Source organism: Dipodomys merriami, unplaced genomic scaffold (assembly GCF_024711535.1).
Source record: "Dipodomys merriami isolate MVZ:Mamm:240054 unplaced genomic scaffold, mDipMer1.0.p SCAF_6, whole genome shotgun sequence".
NCBI classification, from domain to species: Eukaryota; Metazoa; Chordata; class Mammalia; order Rodentia; family Heteromyidae; genus Dipodomys; species Dipodomys merriami.
The window spans coordinates 40,557,095-40,579,255 of record NW_027206179.1 but is presented as its reverse complement, the minus strand read 5'-3'; the positions used below and the strand labels follow the sequence as shown (position 1 = coordinate 40,579,255).

The window sequence follows — 22,161 nt, the reverse complement described above, 5'->3', positions numbered from 1 at the left end:
GAATCCACTATGCATAAAATTGGGGCTTCTAAAATATAGGATTCAGTTGTCATACCAAAAATTATGTAATATTTAAAATTCTACGATTTTTGTGTATAATTGATTGCATTTGTTACTTTCATATATGTGTTATAATTGCTTGGAGTGTTTTTTCTGCTTAAAGAAAAATAAGTGCTTTAACATCAGTCATTAATATGCTTGCCAAAATCATATTTTATATGTTCTTATTTTCATTTATCAACAGGAGTTGGCAGCAATGAAACAGATTCTTATTAATATGCGCAGTAAACATTCTGAAAGCAACTTACTTCATCCTAAAACAGAGTCAAAACCTATGACAGAGTGTCAGACACCAAAGACACTGAATGTGCCTATGGAACAGGAAGAGAATATATTCATACCAAAACCAACACTCTTTGTAAGTACAATTCAATATTGTTTTAATGTTTATGTATTTGATTTCACTAAATATATTTTTACTTTAGTTCTTCTCCTTTATATTGATTTTTAAACTAATTTTGTTTTGTTCAAGGGCCTTGAAATATCTATATTTAATGATATATGTACTACCTATGTTAAGTACATTGGTAGACTTTCATATTTCTAGTTCACATACTGAATTTTCCCAGAAAACTTTCATATTTCTAGTTCACATATTGAATTTTCCCAGAAGTTATCCTAAATCTAGCACTTTTAATTCTACAGTCTGCAAAGACTAATTATAGGGCAGTCAGAAAGGTATTGCATGTATTGTTTTAATTACATAAAAATAAACAGAATGAGGACTGGGAAGGTGGCTCAGTGGTAGAGTGCTTGCTTTGCATAGATGAGGCCCTGGGTTCAATTCCTCAGCACCACATAAACAGAAAAAGCCAGAAGTGGTGCTGTGGCTCAAGTGGTAGAGTGCTAGCCTTAAGCTGAAGAGCTGAAGGACAGCACCCAGGCCCAGAGTTCAGGATCCACAGCCGACAAAATAAAATAGAGTGAGAAATAGTACCCACTCCTGCTTATTTATAAAATAGTATACTTTGTTGAATTCTTCAGAAAGTGTAAAACCATAAACTGATGCCAACTGTGGTAGCTCACACCTAATCTCAGCTATTTGGAAGATGTAGGCAGGAAAATGGCAGGTTGGAGGCCAGGCTGGACAATTTGACAAGGCTCTGTCTCAAAATAAAAATTATTTATAAATCCTGGTGCTAGTGGCTTATGTCAATAATCCTACCTACTCAAGAGGCTGAGCTCTGAAGATTGTGGTTCAAAGCTAATCCTGGCAAGAAAGTCTGTGAAGCTCTTATCTCCAGTTAACCACCAAAAAGCAGAGCTATGACTGAAGTGGTAGAATGCTAGCCTTGAGCGCAGAGAGGCTCATTGACAGCACCCAGGCCCTGAGTTCAAGCCCCAGGACTGGTTTAAAAAAAGAAGGAGGAGGAGGAGGAGGAGGAGGAGAAGGTGGAGGAGGACGAGGAGGAGGAGGAGGAGGAAGAAGAAGAAGAGGAAGGAAGAGCAGGAGAGAGGAGGAGAAGTAGAAGAAAGAAGGAGAAGAAAGAAGAAGAAAAGGAAATAGCTGGACACTGGTAGCTCACGCCTGTAATCCTATCTACCCAAGAGGCTTAGATCTAAGGATCATGGTTCAAATCCAGCCCAGGCAATAAAGTCTGTGAAACTCTTATCTCCAATTAACCACCAGAAAACCAAAAGTGATACTATAGCTCACAGTGGTAAAGCTGGCCTTGAGCAAAAGGGCTCAGGGACAGTGCCCAGGCTGTGAGTTCAAGCACTGTGACTGACAAAAACAAAAAGAAGAAGAGAAAATAATTGGAGCTCTGTTACACATTTCTGTAATCCCAGCACTTTGGAAGGAGGTACAGGAAAATGGATTCAAGGACTGGCTGTGCTATATAGTGAAGCTCTTCCTCAAAAAATATTATTAGGGCTGGGAAGGTGGCTCAGTGGTAGAGCGCTTGCCTTGCATGCCTGAGGCCCTGATTTCAATTCCTCAGCACCACATAAGCAAAAAGAAAAAAGCCTGAAGTGGCTCTGTGGTTCAAGTGGTAGAGCACTAGCCTTGAGCTGAAGAGCTGAGGGACTGCACCCAGGCCCAGAGTTCAGGCCCCACGACCGGACCCCAAAAAAAAAAAAAAAAAAATATATATATATATATATATATATAATCATGACTAGAAAGACTCAGCATCATAAAGAAGTCAGTTCTTCCTGTTTTTTTTTAATTCAGCATAATTTTATCTCTATAGCCAAGAATATATCTAGAAAACACCTATATCATTAAACACTAAAGCAGTGCAAAATAAGTACATGAATCCATAGGCTGTTGGAGCTGAGTTTAAAATATAGAAATAACTTACATATTTAAAGAAGTTTAGGAGGCTGGGAATGTGGCTTAATGGTAGAGTGCTTGCCTTGCATGCATGAAGGTCTGGGTTCGATTCCTCAGTCCACATAAACAGAAAAAGCCCAAAGTGTCACCACTGTGGCTCTCAAGTTGTAGAATGCTACCCTTTAATGAAAGAAGCTGAGGCCCAGGTCCTGTGTTCAAGCCCCAGGACTGGCAAAAAAATAATAATAATTAAAATTTTAAAAACAGATAAGTAGTGAAAATACCTTAGGAAACATTAAAAGTTATATATTTCAATAAGAAATAAGAATAGTGATCAAAAGGCAACAGAATTAACATACTGAAGTATTTTATCTAATTTCCATGTGGTTTCTTCATTTCTTAGAAGTATGATTTTTACCTTGTAAACTTAACAAACTCAAAAACAGATTTTCTCCAAGTTTGATTCAGTGAGAGTCCATAGAATTGTAATTTTTTTAACTCCCTAGATTATAATAATCACTCACATATGGAAATGGCATGGGCCATTTCATTTTATATGCAGATAATGTTATTCAGTATCAAGATGAAAGATTTTTTTAATGATTATATAATTGAAAATATCCTTGCAATTTTTTTTTTTCCTGAGGCCAAATCAAGGCCTTCCTTACACATGCTCAGCAAAGCTAGACAGCACTGAACTACTTTCTAACCCTTGGTTTTTTTAGACACAAGTTCACTGTGTAATCCAGGCTGGCCTTAGACATGCTTTATAGCTGAGACTGGCCTCATAGTCATTATCTTCCTGGCTCTACCTCCCCATTTCTGGGATGACAAATATGTACTACTACCACACCTATGATCAGTTTCCTTTTATTATTTTATGTTTTTGTCAGTACCAGGGCTTGAACTCAGAGCCTTGTGCTCTTGATCATCTTGCTTACTCAGCTGTTATTCTACCACTTGAGACAATTCTCCAGCCCAGCTTTTTGCTGGCTAATTGGAGATTGTATTTCCTGAACTTTCTTGCCTGGGCTGGCTTCATATCCTTCTGAGTAGCTAGGATTACAGTTGTGAGCCACCAATGCCCAGCAACCTCCTTTTTTTAAAATGAGCAAAACTTGCCATCTAAATCAAAAAAACAACTATTGTAGGCATACATATAGCAATAACAGACACTGGGCTGACTGGAAAGTGAAATCAAGTAGGTGCAGTAGAACAGCTTGCACACAACACAGCTCTAGGGATTTCAGCCAACAAGTCCATATCTGTAGCTCACAGGTTCTCTTTGGGTTTCTTAGTTTTTGCTTGTTCAGATTTTCCACTTCCTCATTGACTTGCTCTTAGCCCTGTCTTGAGACATGATTCTATGCATCCTTTCTGCATCTACTTTCTTAGAACCTAGCTTTCCCCTTATCATGTTGTGCTCATCTGCATTGGGTACTACTACTTTTTTTTTTTTTTTTTTTTTTGGTCGGGGGCTTGAACTATGAGCCTGGGTGCTGTCCCTCAGCACTTTAGCTCAAGGCGAGCGCTCTACCTCTTGAGCTATAGCGCCACTTCCGGTTTCCTAGTGGTTTATTGGAGATAGGAGTCTCACGGTCTCTCCTTCCTCAGGCTAGCTTTGAACTTTAATCCTCAGATCTCAGCCTCCTAAGTAGGTAGAATTACAGGCGTGAGCCACAAGCGCCTAACTAAGGTACTACTTCTTTTTGACAAGACTTCATAAGACTTCTTAAGTTGTTAGCCAACATACAGAGTGGATAAGCTTACTGCTGAGCAGGAGTGGTCTGAAGCTATCCACAGTGGCTGATGCCTGTAATCCCAGCCTTTCCTGAGACAGAAATATGAAGGATGGCAGTTCAAGATCAGTCCCGACAAAAGGTAGCAAGACTATATCTCAACAAATAAGCCAGTCATGGTAGTGCTTGCCTGTCATTTGCACTGATAGGAAGACATGGATAAGAGGATCACAGTCCAAGACCAGACCTCAAGATACTTTCCCCAAAATAACTAAAATAAAAAAGGGCTGGAGGCATGATTAAGTGGTAGAGTACCTACATAGCAAGTATGAGTTGAAACCTCAGTTCTTACACACACACATACACACAGACACTGTGTGTATTATCACAGATTATCACAGACACTGTGCTCTGCCTGTTATACTATAATCTACAGAAAGACTGAATACATAGACATTCATAGAAAATAAGTTCAGATGCAAACCACAAGATAAACCAACTAAATATTTAAAGCCCATCAGAAGTTATTCATCTTCATTTCTGACCCTACTCTGTTCTAAGCAATAAACTAATGCTTGGCAACCTGATCTCATGGGTTTTTGACTGAGATTGCCAGAAGTCCTGACTGGAGCCAGTACATGAGTATCAGTAAGATTTCCCTATACCTCAAAATAATGTTATATACTAAAGATAAGATTAGAAGGGTTAAATACAGAGAATGGAGAATAATTTTCCCCTTCCTTTTGCCTCTGTATTTTCTGTTTTTATCTCTAATAAAATTTATAGTTCTTACAATTGGGGAATATTTTTCAAAAGATGTTCTGAATTCAGGTTTAGCTTCATGAAAACTGAGATAATTACTATAAGCCAATCAAGTCAAGATGGTACTTAGAATTAATAACTCAAACTAACTAGGTGGCCTGGGTCAAAAAAACCACTTAAACACTCTTAGCCTATTCCTGTCTGTAAAATTCAGAGGGAACTTATGTGAAATGCATTCTTGACTCTATTATAACATACTGTGGTTCTCTTGGGCATCATACATTTTTTTAATATTTCACTTTTACATAACAATACTAATGTTCTTTCTGAACCTTGCTACTAAAGAATCTATGATGCAAATATATGCAATTAAATCTAAGCATTTAGTAATCTTAGGGCATGCTAAAATGAAAGCATTTCTCATTTCATTTTTGGCTGACATTATTTGCTGTTGATATTTTAATTGATATTCATCTCAGTGATGAATGTTGTGTGCAAGCATACTTATCCATGCATGAATGGGAAGGAAGAAAAGAAGGGAAGGAATGTAGCTCTGTAGTAGAGCACTTGGCTCAGCATTCTTTTTATTTTCCCTGATCATGTGGCCTGAATTCTGGGCCTGGGCACTGTCCCTCAGCTCTTCAGCTCAAGGCTAGCGCTCTACCACTTGAGCCACATCACCACTTCCAACTTTTTCTGCTTATGTGGTTCTGAGGAATCAAACCCAGGGTGTCATACATGCAAGGCAAGCACTCTACCACTCAGCCACCTTCCCAGCCCATGGCTCAGCATTCTTGAGGTCATAGGTTTGATTCCAAGAACCACATATGAAAAAAAACCATCTTTTTAAGAAGTACTATTGTCTTCTTCCAGAGCACATAAACAAAGCAGATTTTCAGAGGAGAAAAGGCATTCTCTTTTTGTAAAGAAAAATTATAACATTAAACTAAACTATAAGGACTGTGAAGGGGGCAGCTCCCTAGACAATAGTGCTACGTCTGTGTTGCCATTTTCATCAGAAACACCCAGTTATTCCAGCTTCTCATGCTGTCTCTAGCTTTACTTTTCCTCTCCCTAGAAAAATCTAAAACTATCCTAATTCTCCTTAGAGGAACTATGTGCTATCTTTTTCTAGTTTTCTGCTGCCATCTTAAAATACCATTTATTCTTGTTGTTTTTGTTTTGTTTTGTTTGGGGTTTTTTTGTTTGTTTTTTGTTAGTTTTGGGACTTGAACTCAGGGCCTGGGCACTGTCCCTGAGCTGCTTTTTGCTCAAGGCTAACACTTTACCATTGCGCCATTTCCGGCTTTTTCTGTGTGTGTGTGGTACTGAGGAATCGAACACAGGGCTTCATGCATGCTAGGCAAGCAGCCTACCACTAAGCCACATTCCCAGCCCCAAATACCACTTATTCTTTTTTTTTTTTTTTTTTTTTTTTTGTGAACATACTATACAGAGGCGTTACAATTACATGGGCAGGATAATGCGTACATTTCTTACCAAGCATTGCAGCCTCCTCCTTTGTTTACCCTTCACATCCCTTCCCAGCCTCCCCCCTCCCCCCCAATCCCAATCCTACTCCTTACCCCCCTTACCCCCCCCCCAGCACCAACGTTGTAAAGCTCGTTTTGGACATGACAACTTGTACTTCTCATTGTTGCAACAGGTCCACCTGTATCCTTAAACAACTGGTTTTTCCCCATCTCCTCCACAAGTTATACTGACATCAAATAGAGTGAAAGCAGGGGTTATACTGTGGGGGAGGGACATACAAAGCAACAAAGAGATAATCTTATAAATGCGTTAGAAACACATGCATGAAAGAAAAGAACCTTAAAATACATATCTAAGGGTTCATTTTCCTGACATCATATTATCTGACCTTTTCCGTTTGACTCATACATATACTAGATATTGCAAATAAGGGAAACCATGGGACCTATGTTTCTTTGGGCCTGGCTTACTTCACTTAATATAATTTTTTCCAAGTTTTTCCATTTCCTAACAAATGGGGCAATGTCATTCTTTCTGATGGAGGCATAGAATTCCATTGTGTATATATACCACATTTTCTTGATCCATTCATCTACTGAGGAGCATCTGGGTTGGTTCCATATCTTAGCTATGCCAAATACCACTTATTCTTAAGGTTCAGATTTTATTATTTGCCCAGTCCCTTATTAAAGCACACGCTAGCATCTTTGTCTTATTCTAAGTAGAGTGAAAGCATTAAAGTTCAAAAGAAACCTGATTTATGGAACTGTAAATCCTCTGTATATCACCTTTATAATAACAATAAGAAGATTAAAAAATAAATAGAAAGCCAAGTACAAAAGAGTGCCAAGCAACTGTGGCTCATGCTTCTCAGGAGGCGGAGATCTGAGAATCCAGGTTTGGAGCTAGCCTGGGCAAACATAGCCAAGAAACTATTATCTCTAGTTAACAAACAGAAAGCTGGAGGTAGAAGTGTAGCTCAAGTGATAGAATACCAGCCCTGAGAGAAAAGGCCAAGTAAGAAACACTTGAGTTCACACCTGCATCCCTGCAGGTACACACATACCCAAATATAAAAGAGCTTTCTGCTCCAAGGAGGGTAGGAAGCATACCAATAGTACCAGTAGTGTAGTGTGTTCAGTGGCTAAATTATGGTGAGTTAGTGATGAATTCAGGTCTTGACATGTATATGGTTTTATGAATTACTTCTTTCAACTTGTTTTAGATGACTTCATGTGGTCATCTGGAAGAACATATTCAAATAATTACAATTCAGTTCAAGTATATACTGACTGTATGTGAGAACCTGTGCTAAGTACTGCAGAATACCCATCTGACCTAAAAAGTGAGATGACTTTGAGACAAGCAAGCATAGTGAGAGCACAGGACCCTGAGTTCAAGCCCCAGGACTGGCTCAAATTAAAACTAAAAAAACCTTGTAGAAATAATCCTAGCAGTTGTGAGGCCGAGGCAGGAAGACTAACCTGGGCTACATATAGTAAGACCGTGTCTCAGAGAAACAACAATAAAGTAATAAAGCCATAGATAGGTTATAAAGACCAGCTTTGTCATTATTTGCTCCTAAGGAAGGAAAGGTTTTTCATTTCATCTTGTGGAATTTCACTATTATTTTTAGTACAATAATATGAAAGTGAGTACAAGTGCTAAGTGACAGCATTCTGGCAGCAGTACCAGAGTCACACCCAGCCCACATGCTTCATATCACACAGAAAAGTAGAATATTTGTTTGGACTAGATGAATGAGTGAATTTTGCTTTTACTTGGAAAGGGCTGTAGTCATGCATATACATACACACATACACACACAATACTGGACACTGAGGGAGTAAATAGAGCAACATTCTTATAACGCTTACAGATCACATTTCTGTTTGGAATCTAGACTCATCTCAAAAACCAAAAGCAGACCTCAGGATCTCTGCATAAATGTAAACATGTATATAAAAATATTGTACAAATACTTAAATTCTCAGTTTCTAGTGGTTGCCATACTAACTACAGCCTCTTCTTAATGTAATTTAGCTAGTACACCACTGCCAGAAAAGAATGTTACAATTCATCAAATCAGTTTATATTTTCCCCTATTCCTCCCAACTCAACCCAACCACTCAGTTTTCCTAGTGTCATAGAATATACATTGAATATTATGAAGAAATGAGTTTCTAAGTGAGTATGGAATTAGGACAGTGTGGGCTGAATGATCTTAGCCTTACATCCAGTTGCTATAAAGCCAAATCAGCTGCCTTAGATACTGAAGGACTCTGTGATGATTGGAAATATTTATTGAGTTCTAATGTAACATTTTTAGAAAACAAAGTAGTTGGGTTTGGGAATGTGGCTTAGAAGTAGAATGCTTGCCTAGCATGCATGAAGTCCTGGGTTTGATTCCTCAGTACAGCATAAACAAAAAAGGCCAGAAGAGGTACTGAGGCTCAAATGGTAGAATCCTACCCTTGAGCAAAAGAAGGTTAGGGACAGTACTCAGGCCCTGAGTTCAAGCCCTAGGACTGGCAAAAAAAAGAAAAAAGAAAGAAAAAAGAAAACAAAGTAGTTATTTCTACCAAACTGTCTTTTTGGTTTTTTGTTTTTTGTTTTTTTTTGTCGGTCATGGGGCTTGAACTCTGGGCCTGGGCACTGTCCCTCAGCTCTTCAGCTCAAGGCGAGCACTCTACCACTTGAGCTACAGCGCCACTTCCAACCAAACTGTCTTTTTTAGAGATATGATACTAGTTAAACACTGGTAATTCTTAATCTCTAATTCTTTTTCTAGATTTCAAGAGTAATCTACTGGGCATATTTTATCTGCTTTTATCAGTCATCCTCCTTTCTGATTTCAACAAACTTTCTCAATATGTTTTAATCCCCAAGTTACATATTAATGTTTTAGTTGGCTACTTCTGGATAACACAAAGGCACCTATCTTATCCGCTAATTGTCTCCAAAATCACCTTGTAATGTACTGATTACTTCTGCAACATTTCCAGTTAATCTTGTCATTTGTGTCTACAGCAGCTCTGTGAGCACTTTCCTAAATCTGGAATCATTTACTTTAGACCTGTTAACATTCTACTAATTCAGTGTTTTTATTCATTTGTACTACTTCCCTATGAAATTATAAATATAGTGAAAAATAGTAATTAAGGCAGTGTTCCAGTATAAAGAGTTATCTTTATGTAATTTAGAGATCTAATATGATTGTGTATGTGTGTGTGTGTTCACTTACTATGAGAGTCTCAAGTAGTAAAACATTAGCCATGAGCAAAAGAGCCCCAGTACTGTGCGGGCAGGGGAGGGCATTTTTTAATATAATAAATAAATGTACACAATTATTTTACTAACTATTCACAGTGAAACTCTGCATCCATTTAACAACTTCCCCACTCTTTCTTTCCTCAGCTCTTGGTAAGCACCATTCTATTTTCTGTTCATGTAAATTTGACTAATTTAGATTTATCTTTCAGTGACTGGCTTACCTCATTTAGTATAATGGCCTCAAGGTTCATCTATGTTGCATCTCAAAATATTTTTAACTCCTTTATGGAACTGTCATTTCAATCTACCTAGCACATTCTTTTCAAAGTACTCATTCATTTAGGCCTTATTCTAGGCACAGATTTTGTCCTTGAGTGTCCACAATCTAATATTGGAGCTGTGTTTATAATAGCATAATAAATGCTAATGAGTAGACAAGTGCTGAATGCCTTGAGGGTCGCACTGTCTTCTCAGACCTTGACTTCTGCAGGGAAGATGAATTATAGCCACGCAAGTAAAATGATGCATCAAACCTTCATGTTAATTCAGCTAGAAATGAATAAAGTAGTGGAGGAAGAAAAAGGGATGACTATCCATATAAATTGCAGTTGTGAGAGACACCCTCCATGAGAAGAAATGGAGTAAGACAGGTTAATTCTTGAAAGTACAGTGAATAAGGCATAAAAGGAGCTGGAGTCATAGTGTACTTGGAAGATATACCTGCTGTTGTTATTTAAGGCAGTGTCTTCCTGTAGCTTAGGCTACTCATGTTCCTCCTGTCTCAGCCTCCTAAGGGCTGAGATTCTAGGCATCCATCATCACACTTGGCTAAATACCCCTCAAATTGTCATATCTATTATGTGAAGAAAAATAGGTTCAAACAGAAGGAAATTGGAAAATGAAGAGCTTCCTTTTATTAATAATTATGAAATGTGGCCGGCGGCCAATGGCTCACACCTGTAATCCTAGTTACTTAGGATCTGAGGATCACAGTTCAAAGCCAGTCTGAGCAAGAAAGTCCAATTAACCACCAGAAAACCTCAAGTGGTGCTCTAGCTCAAAAGTGGTAGAATGCTAGCCTTGAGCAAAATAGCTCAGGAAGTACCCAGGCCCTGAATTCAAGCCCCTCAACCAACAAAAACTAATATTAAAATAGTTATAAAATGTGAACAATCCAGCCAGACGTCGGTGGCTCACGCCTGTAATCCTAGCTACTCAGGTGGCTGAGATGTGAGGATCGCAGTTCAAAGCCAGCCCAAGCAGGAAAGACCGTGAGACTCCTATCTCCAATAAACCACTAGAAAACCGGAAGTGGCCCTGTGCCTCAAGTAGTAGAGTGCTTACCTTAAGCTGAAGAACTGAGGGACAGCGCTCAGGCCCAGAGTTCAAGCCCCACAACCAAAAAAAAAAAAGTGAACAATCTTACTGAAATTACTTTATAATGCAGGTTTTTAAAGCTTAATTTGAATCATATTCAGAAAAAGTTCCAAGATTGTTTCACCTTTTAAAAACCTGACGTTTATAGCTGAGCACAAGTGGTAGAACTCTAGCCTTGAACACAAAAGTTCAGGGATAGGGTCCAGAGTTCAAGCCCCAGCAAAAAATAAAATAAAAATCTAAAGTTTAGGCTAAGAAATACTGAGTATTTTAGATGGGCACTGGGGCTCACGCCTGTATTCCTAGCTACTCAGGAGGCTGAGATCTTAGGATCACGGTTCAAACCCAGCTCAGGCAAGAAACTTCATGAGACTCTTATCTCCAATAAACCACTCAGAAAACTGGAAGTGGCGCTGTGGTTCAAGTGGTAGAGTGCTTGCCTTGAGCTGAAGAGCTGAGGGACAGCGCCCAAGCTCAAAGTTCAAGCCCCCCCCCAACCAATATATATATATAGAGAGAGAGAGAGAGTATTTTAAAATCCAATATCCAAGCCAAGCACCAGTGGCTCACACCTGTAATCCTGTCTACTTTGGAGGTTGAAATCTGAGAATTGTAGTTTGAAGTCAGCTCAAAGCCCGAAGTGGATCTGGGGCTCAAGTGGTAGAGTGTTAACCTTGAGCAAGAAAGGTCATGAACAGCACTCAGGACCTGAGTTCAAGCCCCAGGACTGGCGCATACACACACACACACACACACACACACACACACACACACACACACAAATATATCCAACTATAACCAGTGTTAAAGCTGAGGGTAATGTAGGGTCAGCTACCAGATGTTCTCATATTTGGTAATAAGGAACACTTAGATTAAAAGTAACAGTAGAGATAAATTTGTTCATTTAACTAATCTTCCCCAAACATCATTTCCTGACTTCCCTCAGGGAACACAGTTTATCAAGTGACCGATTCAAGCCAACAGAATTGCAGCATGCTAAGTTTAGAGAGGCTGAAAATGAGCTCAAGAAGCTGTGAGGTGGCAGAGCAGGGTTCTGAGAAGCAGGCAGGCTAGGAAGGGGTCAAGTGGGAAAGCTGTGAGCAAGGAATGTGTACCAATGTCTAGGAGCTGTCATACATTGTGATCTTATTCTCCTAACAACCTCTGAGGCCTATCAGAAACCAGATGACAGTCTGAAGGGACTGTTGACAAGCATGTGGAAACCAATGAGTAATAAGTACTTCAGGACTAAAAACTGCAAAGAAATAACTATTCCCAATCTAGGGAACATTCCTCAATACAATAAAGGCTGTATATGACAAACCTACAGCCAGCATTATACTTAATAGTGAAAAACTAAAGCCATTTCCTCTTAACTCAGGAATGAGACAAGGATGTCCACTCTCTCCACCTCTCTTCAATTTAGTATTAGAATGCCTAGCTACAGCAATAAGACAAGATGCAAACATAAAAGAGATCCAAATAGGGAAAGATGAAGTAAAACTCTCCCTCTTTGCAGATGACATGATCTTGTATTTAAAGAATCCCACGGATGCCACTCCCAAATTACTCAAGCTGATTCAAAACTTTGACAGAGTAGCAGGGTATAAAATTAACCCTCAAAAATCAATGGCGTTTCTGTATGCCAACAATGAGAAAAGCATGGCTGAAATCAGGAAAACAACTCCATTCATAATAGCCCCACAAAAAATAAAATACCTAGGAATTAACCAAAGAAGTGAAGGACCTCTATGATGAAAACTTTAAAAACCTGAAAGTGGCAAAACCTCCCATGCTCCTGGATTAGAAGGATCAACATTGTGAAAATGACAATACTTCCCAACGCTATCTACAAATTCAATGTGATATCTATCAATATTCCAACCTCATTCTTCAAGGAAATAGAAGAGGCAATCCAAAAATTCATATGGAACAATAAAAGACCCCAAATAGCAAAAACAATCCTTAACAGAAAGAACAGTGCTGGAAGAATATCAATACCAAATTTCAAACTCTACTGCAAAGCCATAGTAATCAAAACAGCTTGGTACTGGCACAAGAACATACCGCAGGACCAATGGAATAGAATTGAAAACCTAGAAATGAACCCACAGACCTATAGCCATCTAATCTTTGATAAGGGAGCTAAAAAATAGAATGGAAGAAAGACAGCCTCTTCAGTAAATGTTGCTGGCAAAATTGGTTAATCACTTGCAGAAAACTAAAACTAGATCCTTATATATCATCCTGCACCAGAATCAACTCCAAATGGACCAAAGACCTCAGAGTCAAAGCAGACACTCTGAAAACATTACAGGAAGGAATAGGAGAAACCCTGGGTCTCCTTGGCACAGGCCAAAATTTTCTTACTAGAGACCCAGAAACACAAGAAATCAAAGAAAGGTTGGACAAATGGGATTGCATGAAATTGCAGAGCTTCTGCATGGCAAAGGACATAGCTAGCAAGATCAATAGAAAGCTCATGGATTGGGAAAAGATCTTTACTAGCCATAAAACGGACAAGGGTCTCATATCTAAAATATACCTGGAACTCAAAAAATTAAATCCCCCAACAAATCCTCAAAGAAACAACTGCCCAATAAATAAGTGGGCTAAAGTCTTAAAGAGAAACTTCTCTGAAGAGGAAAGAAGGATGGCCAATAGACACATGAAGAAATGCTCAACCTCCCTAGCCATAAAAGAAATGCAAATCAAAACAACATTGAGATACCACCTCACCCCAGTTAGAATGACCATAATCAAGAACTCTAATATCACATGCTGGAGGGGATGTGGCCAGAAGGGAACCTTAGTGCATTGTTGGTAGGAGTGTAAACTTGTTCAACCACTTTGGAAAGTAGTACGGAGGTTCCTCAAAAGACTCCACATAGAGCTTCCCTATGACCCAGCAATCCCACTTTTGGGCATTTACCCAAATGATCACAAACAAAACCATACTAAAGCTACCAGCACAACTATGTTTATTGCAGCATTATTTACCTTAGCTAAGATCTGGAACCAACCCAGATGCTCCTCAGTAGATGAATGGATCAAGAAAATGTGGTATACATACACAATGGAATTCTATGCCTCCATCAGAAAGAATGACATTGCCCCATTTGTTAGGAAATAGAAAGACTTGGAAAAAATTATATTAAGTGAAGTAAGCTAGGCCCAAAGAAACATAGGTCCATGGTTTCCCTTACTTACAAATACTAGTATATGCCTGAGTCAAGCAGAAACGGTCAGATAAGGCTAAATGAACTCCAAGATAAGGACTCAATTGTTTTTTTTTCTTTCTTGTGATTGTTTCTAACATATTTATAAGATAATTTTTTTGTTGCTTTGTATGTCCCTCACCCATGGTATAACCCTGTTTTCACTGTATTTGATGTTGGTATAATTTGTGGAGGGGAAAGGAAAAAATCATTTAAATAGGGATACAGGTGGACCCATTGCAACAATGAGATGTACAAGATGTTAGGTCGAAAAAACGAACTTTGGAACTTTGGCAGGGGGTGGGGGGGAGGGGATGGGAAGGGGAAACAAAGGAGGAGGCACAATGCTTGATGAAAAATGTAGGCCTCCGGGTGCTTACCACAGGCTGTGTTCTTACACTGACTGTATAGAAAGAGGAGGCAGAGTAAACCTATCCCATATACACCTCAGCCCAGGCCTGTGCCTAGTCTGTATTGTGAATGGGGAGAAAAGGGAGGAAAAAAAAGAAAGAAATGTACTCATTACCAAAAAAAAGAAATAACTATTCCCAGGACCAAGGGACAGAAAAGGGATGATAGTAATTATGTGATCAGGAAGTTCAAGGCCAGCCTAGGCAAAAATTGCATGAGCCCTTCATCTCAACCCTTAGCTAGCACTGTGACACTTACCTGTCATCCCAGCTACATGGGAAGCATAAATAAGGGACCGTGGTCTAGGCTCAGCAAAATAGGAGACTAACTCAAAAATAGCCATAGCAAATGGGGGCTAGCGATGTAGTTCTAATAGTAGAGTGCCTGCCAGAAGCACAAGACCCTGAATTCAAACCCCAGAATCACAAAAAAAAACTAAAAAGTTAGCAAGATACTTTAGTACAGATGGATATAGTAGTTAAAAGGCAGGAGAAAGCTGAGGTGAAGAAGAATATCCTTTTTCTGATGTACATGAAAGAATGTGGCTTATAGAATAGAGAAGAAGTTTGAGGTAAGATTAGAGCTGGGTCGGAGTTGGAGGGCCCCCTGTCTTATTTTGACTCTGGTCAAGTTCTAGGATAAGATTAGAAGGAACTAACAATTGTGCTGACTTTCAACATTTGAGCATGCATTATAAAAATGAAACAACATAGAAAAGGTAGAAATACAAATGTCACATTTATCCACAGGCCTCTGAACGTACATATTTGGGAATATGGTCCTTCATAATTTTGAGTATATGAGTGATAAAGAAGTAACCTGCATACTTAGTATAGTAAATTATATAAAATAGGAGTGATTGATTGAAAGCAGTGACATATCAAAATACCTGAAGTTCACCTGTCCAATTTCTCCCCTGCTGCTCTGTACATTGTGGCTGAACTGATAAAGTAGGAACCCCAGGTAGAGTTGTTAAACACACAGCAACTAAGAAGATTCACATTAAAGTGGAATACTGGCGGCTCATGCCTGTAATCCTAGCTACTCAGGAGACTGAGATTTGAGGATCACTGTTTGAAGCCAGCCCAGGCAGAGGGAAGTCCATAAGACTCATCTCTAATAAACTACTCAGGAAAAGCCAGAAGTGATGCTGTGACTCAAGTGGTAGGATGCTAGCTTTGAGTACCTAAGACGCTTTGGGACAGTGCCTAGGCCCTGGATTCACATTAATTTGAATATAGTGAGTTTTTTATAATTATCTATTGAGTAAATGAGTATCTATCTTATAGAGATACAAATACAGTTATACCTATATCTATCTGTATCTGTATGACACAATTGAAGTGAGATTCAGTCTTTAATTTTTTTTAATCTCTTTGAATTTAGAACTAGTTTATAAAATAGCCACCTCTGGCATACCAAGGCTTCTGATAATATAAAATAATATTTATCAAAATGAACTCCAGGAAATGTAAAGAAAGGTTTTATCTTTTTGCTGTTTTGTTTTTTTTTTTGTCTTGCTTGTTCATTTATCTGTCTCTGGAAGGCTAAGGGGTAGGCACAAAAATGGAGGGACAAAAGATTAACAAATGCAGTACTGATACTCCCTAGACACTATTGAAAATGAACTCTACAACTTGTGAGTGGGGAGGGGAGGGGAAGGGAGGGGAGGGGACAACTGTGAGATAGCAAGGGAGGGGTGACATTGTCCGAAAAGAAATGTACTCCATGGGGCTGGGAAGGTGGCTCAGTGGTAGAGCACTTGCCTTGCATCTCAAGGCCCTGGGTTCGATTCCTCAGCACCACATAAGAAAAAAGCCGGAAGTGGCGCTGTGGCTCAAGTGGTAGAGTGCTAGCCTTGAGCTGAAGAGCTGAGGGACAGCTCCCAGGCCCAGAGTTCAGGCCCCACGACCGGACCCCCCCCCAAAAAAAAAGAAATGTATTCCTTGGGGGAGGGAAGGGATAATGGGACAACAACAAGGGAAGGGGTAACAATGAACGACAAGTAATGTTCTCATTGCCTTACTCGTATAACTGTAACCTCTCTGTACAGCATTTTTACAATAAAATAAAAAAATTTTAAAGATTAAATAAGTTTAATAAGGACTAGGAAGGTGGCTCAGTGGTAGAGTGCTTGCCTTGCATGCATGAGGCCCTGGATTCGATTCCTCAGCACCACATAAGCAGAAAAAGCTGGAAGTGGCGCTGTGGCTCAAGTGGTAGAGAGCTAGCCTTCAACTGAAGAGCTGAGGGACAGAACCTAGGCCCAGAGTTTAGGCCCCACAACCAACAAAATAGTAAGTTAATAAATTTATTTCTCAATGTTTAAAAAAAAGAAATGAACTCTTTACCTGACTTACGTAACTGTAATCCCACTATGCATCACCTTTATAATAACAATTTTTTTAAACAACATAGGGAAAAAAATAGCTACTTTTGTGGAATATGTTAACTTGTAACCAAGTCCTGGTTGCTCATACCTGTAATACTGTCTACTCAGGAGGCTGAGATCTGAGGATCACAGTTCAAAGTCAACCTTGAAAGACATCCAAGAAACTCTTATCTCTAATTAACTGTCAAACAAAAGCTGGAAATGGAGATATGGCTCAAGTGGTAGAGAACCAGCTTTGAGGAGTAGGTAAAACTAAGGGACAGTGCCCAGACCCTAAGTTCAAACCTCAGTATGGCGCGCACACACACACACACACACACACACAGCTTTGAACCAGAAAACACACACACACACACACACACACACACACACACACACACACCCCTTTGAACCAGAAAACACTGGCCTATCTACCAGGTAGATTATTTCTTAGAAAGAATGAAAACTGCTGGACACTGGTGGCTCACACCTATAATCCTAGCTACTCAGGAGGATGAGATTTGAGGATCAAGATTCAAAGCAAGCCCAGACAGGAAAGTCTGTGAGACTGTTATCTCCTATTAACCACCAGAAAACCAGAAGTGGAGCTGTGGCTCAAGTGGTTGAATGCACAGCTTGATCTCAAGAGCTCAGGGACAGTGCACAGGCCCAGAGTTCAAGCCCCACTATGGACCAAAAACAAAGAAAGAAGAAAAGAAAGAAAGAGAGAGAGAGAGAGAGAGAGGAAGGAAGGAAGGAAGGAAGGAAGGAAGGAAGGAAGGAAGGAAGGAAGGAAGGAAGGAAGAAAACCTTAGCCAAAGTATCCTTCTGAATTCAGAGGCCGGGGTTACAAGTGTAGTTCACAGAGAAACCCCAGTATATAGGGACCTTGTTCTCAGAACTGCCCCTTGCAAACCTTTTGTTTGATTTCTTTTCTCTTTTTCTTTTTTTTTTTCAGACTAAAAAGGAGGTACCTGAATGGTCTAAGAAACCACAAATGAAACAACAAATGAAGACCTAGTGTTTTAGGGTGCTGGAGTCAAACCCAGGACCTGGAAGACTAGGCAAGGGCTGGTCCTGAGCTTTTCAACCTATACCTATCATTTAGATTACAAGTACTTTCTATGTGGACATTATTTACTCATGAAGGTCTTTTTTGGATGGAAAAAATAAGTTCATCTTAATCATGTACTTGGCATTTCTTATTTAAATATGTAATTTAATGATTATTTTTAACTAAAGTTAAATTTATAAATTTCAGCACAATCAAAATGTATGAAATACAAACAGTAATGTACTTTATATTCTGTTTTTTCTGTTTTATTAAAAAATAAATATCTTATTTTCTAGTTTTTATATTCTGGTGCTTTCATAAATTCTTCAGTGCATTTTAAGGATATAGCTTATAAATACTTCGCTAAGTTTTATAAACTACATAAATTCTGAGTTTACATATCATAATACAAGTAACAAAGCATGGTACCCTTTGTGACTGGGGTTTGGACTTCCTGTGTGAGTACTAGAGCCTCTCTCCTGGCCCTTTTAGTCTGGTTTTCAGATAGGATTCCACACTGACTTTTCCTGGTTGGCCTCAAACCTCATACCTCCTACCTCCAGCTCCCAAGTAGGTAGAATTCTATGCCTGGCAATACTTTCTTCTTTTTTTTTCTTTTCCTTTTTTTTTCTTTTTTTTTTTTTGTCAGTCGTGTGTCTTGAACTCTGCCTAGACACTGTCCCTGAGTTCTTCAGCTCAAGGTGAGCTGCTACCACTATTTGAGCCAGATTCCAGTTTCTTTGTGGTTAATTGGAGATATGAGCCTCACAGACTTTCCTGCCCAGACTGGCTCTGCACGGAGATCCTCATATCTCAGCCTCCTCAGTAGCTAGGATTATAGGCCTGAGCCACAGCGCCTGGCTGGGCAATACATTTTTAAAAAGGAACAATCACTTGGAAAGTCTGCAAGGAGGCACTTTATATATCCTGTACTGGTAATCAAGTACCATAAAGGTAGATAGATAAGAATTATACTGACTTTTCTTTGAGTTTAGTATGCTCATATTTCATATAATTATTTTTTAAAATGACAAAGTCTGCTGTTTTATTGGCATAGTAAAAAATTGATGGAATATCTATTACACTGTCATAACATTTCAGGCCCAAATACAGTATTGACCAACTGTCAGTGAAAACTGAAATCAAAGGTTGCTTTTTTTCCTTGTCATAAACTATATTCTGCTATGTGTGGTAGCTCATGCCTGTAATTCCAACATTCAAGAAGCTAAGGCAGAAGAATAGTGAATTTGAGGCCAGCCTAGAACCCATCTCAAAAAGAAAAAAGGGGGATGGGAATATGGCTTAGTGGTAGAGCGCTTGCCTAGCATACATGAAGCCCTGGGGTCAATGCCTAAGTACCAAATAAACAGAAAAAGCCAGAAGTAGCGCCATGGCTCTAGTGGTAGAGCACTATCCTTGAGCAAAAGCAGCGCAAGATCAGTGCCCAGGCCTAGAGTTCAAGCCTCATTACTGGAGAGAGAGAGAGAACCAGGGGGAGGGTGGGGAGGAAGAAGAGGGAGGGAGAGAGGAAGGAAGAAAGAAAGCAAGCAAGAGAGAAAAAAAGGAAATAAAAGAGGGAGACATTAGAAAGATGTGATTTATTTTTCTTTATGGTGCTAGGGACTGATCAGATCATACCACAGAAGCGCTCTATCACTGAGCTGCTACCTCCCCAACCTAAAAATATGTAATTTTAGAGAGATAGATATTTCAAATTTGGTTGGAAGCTCTCACATTGTCTGTCTTTGGAGTTGCATGTTAAGCAAGCACTCTACTACTAGAATACATCCAAGCCCTGCTTTAGTTCTGCCATAGGCATCCATTCATGGGCACATGCCTCATAAATACAGGCCTGAGTTCAAACCCTAGGACCACTAATCACCACCACCATTATCATCATAAAGGCCCTGATTTAAATATCTTAACTGGCTTTATTTTTAATTCTAGAATCAAGCCTTACTTCATTACATAAAAGGAGAAGGGCTGTGGAGAGCTGGTGGTTCACACCTGTAATGCTAGCTACTCAGGAGGCTGAGATCTGAGGTTCTTGGTTCAAAGCCAGCCCTGGTAGGAAAGTCTGTGAGACTCTTTATCTCCAGTTAACCACCAAAAAACCAGAAGTGGAACTGTGGCTCAAGTGATAGAGTGCTAGCCTTGAGCTGAAGAGCACAGGAACAGTACCCAGGCCCAGAGTTCAAGACCCATGACTGACAAAAAGGAGAAGGGCTGAAGAAAGTAGAAACTGAGAAAAGTGGATTGATTGATTGTGTGTGTGTGTGTGTGTGTGTGTGTGTGTTACCAGTCCTGGGGCTTGAACTCAGGACCTGTGAACCTGTCATTGAACTTCTCTTTTGCTCAAGGCTAGCACTCTACCACTTGAGCCACAGCACCACTTCTGGCTTTTTCTGTTTATGAAGTGCTAAGGAATTGAACCCAGGGCTTTGTGCTTGCTAGGCAAGCTCTCTACCACTAAGCCACATTCCCAGCCCCTTGATTGTTCTTTTTTCACAGTTACTTAATGGAATGAGGTGTATCAGTCATGAGGTCCAAGATTTAATCCCCAGCACTAATAATAATAACAGTAGAAAAACTAATTGGCTAACTACTGGTCACTCTTTTGTCCAGAGGGAGCTTGGTAAATATGCAACTTGAAACTGGCCTGATTGGAAAGTTTTGTTATCTCCCTTGAATTCTTGGAAGGTCAGATAACTAGTGATCAGTTTGCAGTCTGAAACTTTGGTATGTGTGTTGTCATTTTGATTTTTAGGTCTGTTTGGACCTAATACAGGATCTTACTCCAAAAGAGCAGCTTTGCCAGATCCTGGTGGCTCATGCTTCTTGTAATCCTAGCTACTCAGGAGGCTGAGATCTGAGTATCACAGTTCAAAGCCAGCCTGGGCAAGAAAATCTGTGAGTTGTTTTTTTTGTTTTTGTTTTTGTTTTTGTCCATCCTGGGACTTGAACTCAGGGCCTGGGCACTGTCCCTAAGCTTCTTTTTGCTCAAGGCTAGCACTCTACCTCTTGAGCTACGGCACCACTTCCAGCTTTTTCTGTTTATGTGGTACTGAGGAATCAAACCCAGGGCTTGATGCATACTAGGCAAGCACTCTACCACTAAGCCACATTCTCAGCCTGTGAGATTCTTATCTGCAATTAACCATCAGAAACCTGGAAGTAGAGCTGTGGCTCAAAGTGGTAGAGTGCTAGCCTTGAGCAAAAGAGCCCAGAGACAGCACCCAGGCCTTGAGTTGAAGCCCTACAACCCCCCCCCCTAAAAAAAAAGTGACTTCCTCTATTTTGGAGGGGGGGGTATCTTTTTGCTCAAGGCTAGCCCTCTACCACTTGAGCCACAGCACCACTTCTGGCTTTTTCTGTGTATGTGATACTGAGGAATCGAACCCAGGGCTTCATGTATGGAAGGCAAACATTCTACTGCTAAGCCACATTCCTACCTCTAATGTTTGTATTAGGTTTTTCTCAAGCACTACTGTATACATAATTCCCACGGCTACTGAAAGTCAGACAGCATCTTGAGCATGGCATGATGTTTAGCATCATTCTTGGCCTTCTCCATAGGTACCATTAGCACCCCAGTTTTGAGAAGTTAGAAATATTTTTTAGCATTGGGATTGCTTCTACTTCTTGAATATTGTGATGATATTTTCACTTCTTTCTTTTTTTAGCCAGTTCTGGGCTTGAACTCAGAGCCTGGACTCTGTCCCTGAGCTTTTTCACTCTATCACTTTAAATCACAGCTCCATTTCTGGTTTTCTGGAGGTTAATTGGAGATAAGAATTTCATTGACTTTTCTTCCCTGGGCTTCTGGATATAAAATGTGATCCTCAGATCTCAGCCTCCTGAGTAGCTAGGATTACAGGTTTAAACCATGAGTGCCTGGTGGGCCCTCTACTCTTAGCTTGGGGTTTTCCACGTAAGGATAGGGAACTCTAGCACTTGAGAACTTTACCACTTGAGCCTCCAGCTTTTTGCTGGTTAATTGGAGTTCAGAGTCTCTTGCGTTTGTCTGCCCTGGCTGACTTCAAACCTCACAGATCTCAGCTTCCTAGGTGGCTACAGGCCTGAGCCACCAGCACCTGGCCATCATCATTGGGGTGGGGGACCTG

The 22,161-nt window shown here is 39.8% G+C and overlaps 1 protein-coding gene, 1 long non-coding RNA gene and 1 other non-coding gene across 4 annotated transcripts in view; 2 read left to right on the top strand and 1 right to left on the bottom strand.

Moving 5' to 3' along the window:
- The window catches only part of Pibf1 (progesterone immunomodulatory binding factor 1), a 144,953-nt gene extending 126,614 nt beyond the window's left edge, over positions 1-18,339 (top strand). For both annotated transcript variants that reach the window (XM_070002858.1, XM_070002859.1), the window contains exons 17-18: positions 245-418; positions 17,942-18,339. In XM_070002858.1, coding sequence (XP_069858959.1) covers positions 245-418; positions 17,942-18,004 — 237 coding nt within the window. In that variant the 3' untranslated portion in view covers positions 18,005-18,339. The remainder of the gene's footprint in view (positions 1-244; positions 419-17,941) is intronic.
- The window catches only part of LOC138814061 (uncharacterized), a 140,799-nt gene that overhangs the window by 107,889 nt on the left and 10,749 nt on the right, over positions 1-22,161 (bottom strand). The gene's annotated exons all lie outside the window — the stretch shown is intronic.
- LOC138814364 (small nucleolar RNA SNORA51) lies at positions 14,565-14,695 on the top strand. Its single transcript, XR_011367950.1, has one exon. It is a non-coding gene; the product is annotated as a small nucleolar RNA SNORA51 (small nucleolar RNA).